The sequence below is a fragment of the Meleagris gallopavo genome, chromosome 3, assembly GCF_000146605.3.
Source record: "Meleagris gallopavo isolate NT-WF06-2002-E0010 breed Aviagen turkey brand Nicholas breeding stock chromosome 3, Turkey_5.1, whole genome shotgun sequence".
Lineage (NCBI taxonomy): Eukaryota > Metazoa > Chordata > Aves > Galliformes > Phasianidae > Meleagris > Meleagris gallopavo.
The window spans coordinates 9,289,203-9,294,076 of record NC_015013.2 but is presented as its reverse complement, the minus strand read 5'-3'; the positions used below and the strand labels follow the sequence as shown (position 1 = coordinate 9,294,076).

The following is a 4,874-nucleotide window of genomic DNA, read 5'->3' as shown; positions in this document are numbered from 1 at the left end:
GCCGCCGAGCCGCCGTCGGGAATCGGGCCCCGCTCGTGGCGGCGGGGAAGGGCCCGGCAGCATGTGGCAGAGCATCGGGCTGACCCTGCTGGTGATCGTGGCAACACTGGCCTGCGTGCTGCTCTTCATGCTGTGCGGTGAGTGCCCAAAACGGCGCCGGCGTCGCTGTGCGGCGTGGTTGGAGGCGTTGAAGAAACGTGTCGGTGTTGTACGGACGGACGTGGTCCAGTGGGGAAATATCGATGATCTGGGGGGACTTTTGCGAGCTCTGTGTTTCTGTGGCCTGTCTGCTGTGTTCGCAGGCTCTGGTGGCACATCTCTGTACATTGGCTTGAGGAAACGAAAGGGTCTGATGGAGAGCTGCTGAGGGAATTGAGATTGTTTAGCTTGGAGATGAAGAGGCTCAGGAGAGACCTTACCGCTCTCTACAACTGAAAGGGCACTGTAGCAAGGTGTGGGTTGCCCTCTTCCCCCACATAACTGGTGGTCAGACAGGTGGCGATGGCTTCAAGTTGCACCAGGAGTCGTTCAGATTGGAAATTAAGAAAGATTTCTTCTCGGAGAGAGTGATGAGGATCTGAAACAGATTGCCAAGGAGGTGGTGGAGTCACCTGAAGGTGGTCAAGAGCTGTGTGGATGTGGCACTGCGGGACGTGGTTGGTGGGCATGGTGGGGGTGGGTTGGCAGTTGGACTTAATGATCTCAGTGGTCTTTTCCAACATTAACCATTCTGTGATTCTGTGTTGGCTGAGAGCAATGCTTGGTTCCACGTATAAAAAAATAAACAAAGAAAAAGAGGACTTTCTGGAACGTATACTTTCTAGATGTAGAGAAAAAGGTTATATAAATGATAGGGACAACTTTACAGGTCTTTGGGTGTTGTTGGAAGGAAGCATTGATGTAGTGTGTGGGGGTGATGTGATCAATGTGTTGAACTTGGAATTTAAAAAGAAGTAAAAATGAAGGCCACCAACACTGAACTCAACTATGCTTCAGTATCATGCATTCCTGAGATTAAAAAAGTGACTCCTGGTGGATTTGTAAGTGATTTTTGAAAACATAGTGAGGCAAATGAAGAGTCTGCTGACACCTGATGCTTTAAAAAGTTGGTTGTACTCAAAGCTGTGAAGCATTACGGAAAGATTTTGCAATATCAAGAGACTGGATAATGAAATGATAGGAGGAATGCAGTGTTAACGTCTGTGGTCACTCTAAAAGTATTGCCTCTTATTTATTTCCATGGCAGCTACAACATAAAGAGAACAATAACGCTATTTGATAGAGCAAATTCTTATCTACAAACCACTGCTTTCTAATGTGGACAGCACTATTAGCTGTGTGTTTTCACCAGTCATGAACAAGAGCCTGCATGCTGGACTCGCAGAGATCTGTGGAAATCTGGAATGTGACTTATCTTTCACATCACTGTTAGCAGTGCTGAAACTCATTACGCACCACCTCACTGTGCTCACATCCACTGTTCAGCCTCTAGAAGTGTTCAGCTAGTGTTGATGAGTGTCACGGGTGCCATTTTTCCTCTGCATGGAGGAATACAATGATGCACCTGTGCTTCATCTGCACTTCCATGTCAGATGCCCTTATGTCAGACTGCCCCTCTGCTGCTGTCTGTTACGTGGTGACAACATGTAACAGAGTGTTGGTGGGAAGGTAAAACCGCTGCTGCCACACCACCACCATCTGCCTCTGATGTCGGGGGTCAACATCATAAAATAGGAGGCATTTCTTTTGGAACAGCGCTTGAACCTAAGTGTGCATTACGTGCACCCATAAATTATGTGGGATAATTAATATAATGGGTTCAAACAGAACTGTTACTATCTTGAAGAAAGGATTAGCAGGGGATTAATTTGTCATTGCAAGCATTCCTCTGAAATATGCTAATTCTTTGTCGAAAGAAAATAGGGAAATCCAGTGTTAGATGTTCAGTATAAAATAGGAAGTGCTGTTATACTGCTACAGGGATCTATCATGTGCTTATGTCTCCACCTGTCTATTTCACTATTTAAAGGAAAAACCCAAGAGTTTTCTTATGGAGTGGTGAGAGCCATGTAATGATTTCTGCATGAAGAGATTCTAAGTAGGTTAGACCTGTCTAGCCTGGTAAATACGTGGCTGGGGGAGGATGACAGTTATAAAACCAAGGGTGTGTAAAAGGTGATCGAGCAGCAGTTGTTCCATTGCTTTATTGCTGAGGAACTGGAGTACATTATGTTAAATGATCAGCCAACAGGCTTAACTAAGGAAAAACTATTCTTTTACACAAGGGGAAAATGGCAAGCTTGTTAACAAAGAGTATTTTGGAGGCCAAGACTTTTACCTTTTGAAGTTCATAGAAAAGAAATAGAATAGAAAAGTTTGTCAACTTATCTAAGCCATACTGTCAGTGTTACAATATCAGAGCTTCTTACAAAGGCTGCCAAAACATACCTAGATGTTAAAGGTACTAAGCACAGAAAGCTTTAAATGGTTTGAGACTGGTGCTTTTTGACTGTTGCCCTGTTAGAAGTGACTAGGTAGGGTTAGGTAGCAATTCATGCTGTGCTGGTAATGCTTTTTTTTCCCCACAGTGTTATACTGCATTTACTAATTAGTTAGTAGTGGGATGCTTCCAGCTTTTGTGCCAAGGCTATGAATGGAAAATATTTGAGCAGAGGTTGTGTCAAGGCTGCTGTTAACTGGAATATAAGCTACCTTCAAGCTAATTGTGCCTGTGATAGGTGGTTTCTTACTGCCTTCTTAGCTATAGATCTCTGTTCTTTACAGCCTGCTGGCGTCCTGAGGAGATGAGCGCTCTGTGTGACAGGATATGAGTAAATGCCAGCCAGTGAGGCATAAAATTAGTTTACAAACCTGACGCCACAGCGGTTGAATATAAGCTTGAATAAACTTAAGCTGATAAGAATGTTTTATAGCCATCTGATGAGAGGTATTTAACAGTCTCAGAAAAGGGCTTACAGGGTCAAGAGACTGAAGAGCTGTCGCTTGGGTTTTGAGTGGCCTATATAGGAGGACTTGTGGTGTGAATGCTTGCAGAGAGCAATGTACTGAAGCATCCAGGAGATGTCCCACGATGGTGTGAATTTGTTACGGATCACAAACGTGAAATCCTTCCCACTGTTGAAGTTTTCACAGCACACATCCCGTCGAGTTCAAAATTTTTCTGAAGATAAAGATTCAGAGCACAAAATATTGGAAGTTATGAGGATCAGTTCATCAGCCGTGTGAAAAGCAAATGATTATGCATTGCAATATGCAATTAGGCATTTGTTTCTAGGAATACTTCAGAAGAAATCGGGTCTCTTATTCATTTAACGCTTCTGGATGCTTGCATTTGCCATTTTCCATGTGGATCTCAATTTGTTAAGGAAGGGTAGGGTTTGCAGCGAGTGGAATTTGTAAACTGAGCACATTTGACACAGAAACCATTCAGAGACTATAACCATAGCTGTTTTTCAGTCGCTCTTCTGAAAGTGGGCCAAAGGTAAATTGCTTCTACTTGATTGCCATCCTGTCAGACTTCTTTGCTCTGGTTTCTCTCCTGGTCTCATCGCTTTAGTGCTTTCCTTGCTCCTCTGCAGCTGCTAGGAGAGCAGAGCGAAGGAGATGGGGTGAAACAGAAGACCAGCCGAGGTGAATTCCAGCACTGCTTACTGTGCGTTTGTTTTCCCAACGGATTAACACGTGGAGCCAGGTGAAAGCACACACGTGTCTTCAGTGCAACAAACAGACAGGTGCTGGTCTGGTCTGGGGAGCGAGGCCAGAGGGGTGGTGTTGAAGAGATGAAGATGACCTTAAAACAAAGGTTGTGTGACTCAAATTGCCGGTACAGGTGTGCAACTTGGTTGCAAGTGGAAAAACAGCAGAGTCTTAAATTCTGCCTCAGGAATTTCAGTGCTTTTGTCTGGACAGTTTTGTGACCGTGTGAAATGAGTCAATCTCTAAAGACGAGCAGAGCCGTGCCTGATTAGGCTAGCTAGAGAGAAGGTATCTTTTCATTTCAAGCTGAGTTTTCAACCTGTTAAAAATGGAAGGTGGGGCCAGAGCATGTTTCCTGGCTGTCGGTCAGCAGAAATGTGTTAGAGGATGCTCAACTAAGCAGGAGGGGGCTTAAGGAGCTGGGTGGACCAAGCACTAGATCAGCTGGTGCCTGCTGCTAGTGCTCTGAGCTGTGCATGCCTTCTTCAGTCTAATCAGCTTCATAGCTGAGTACTCTGGGGCAGTGGATCTTTCTAAAAGGCACAGAATTAGCAACTTGGCTGTGTCACAGAGGATATTAAACACAGAGCATGAAGCAGAACTCTGCTTTCCCAAATGTCATGTCAGCATCTAGAACTGTGCACTTCCTCTTCATGGATGTGAAGTTTTTCTGTCGTGGACGTTTACATAATTGAATGTGGGGCTGGCTCAGCCTGATAATAGCACAGCCCTAAATTAGTCTTTGCTGCTGGAATAGCAGCTATTTTTAAATCAATGGGGACAGAGGTAAAACTATTTTGCAAGACTGCTCAGGAAGTTGATAGTGAAGGCAGAAATAGAAGCCAGACTTCCAAACTCTCTTGCACTGTTACTTCATCAACTTTCTTCCCTTCTCAGCGAGTTTTATTTTGTCTGAGAAAGCAGAGGTTACTGCTCAGTGGCACTCCATATCACTTGCTAGAATCATAGAGTCATTTGAGTTGGAAGAGACCTTTAAAGATCATCTGGTCCAACTCCCCAACTCCTCTGCAATGAGCAGGGACATTTACAGCTCAGTCAGGTGCTCAGAGCCCCATCCAGCCTCTCTTTGGATGTCTCAGGGATGGGACATCCCCCACCCCTCTGGGCAAACTGTGCTGGTGCCTCACTACTTTTTT

The 4,874-nt window shown here is 44.8% G+C and overlaps 1 protein-coding gene across 1 annotated transcript in view; it reads left to right on the top strand.

The window, feature by feature from the left end:
- Nucleotides 1-6: 6 nt before the first annotated feature.
- The window catches only part of SMIM13 (small integral membrane protein 13), a 12,719-nt gene continuing 7,851 nt past the window's right edge, over nt 7-4,874 (top strand). The window contains exon 1 of the mRNA XM_010708356.3: nt 7-137. Coding sequence (XP_010706658.1) covers nt 62-137 — 76 coding nt within the window. The 5' untranslated portion in view covers nt 7-61. The remainder of the gene's footprint in view (nt 138-4,874) is intronic.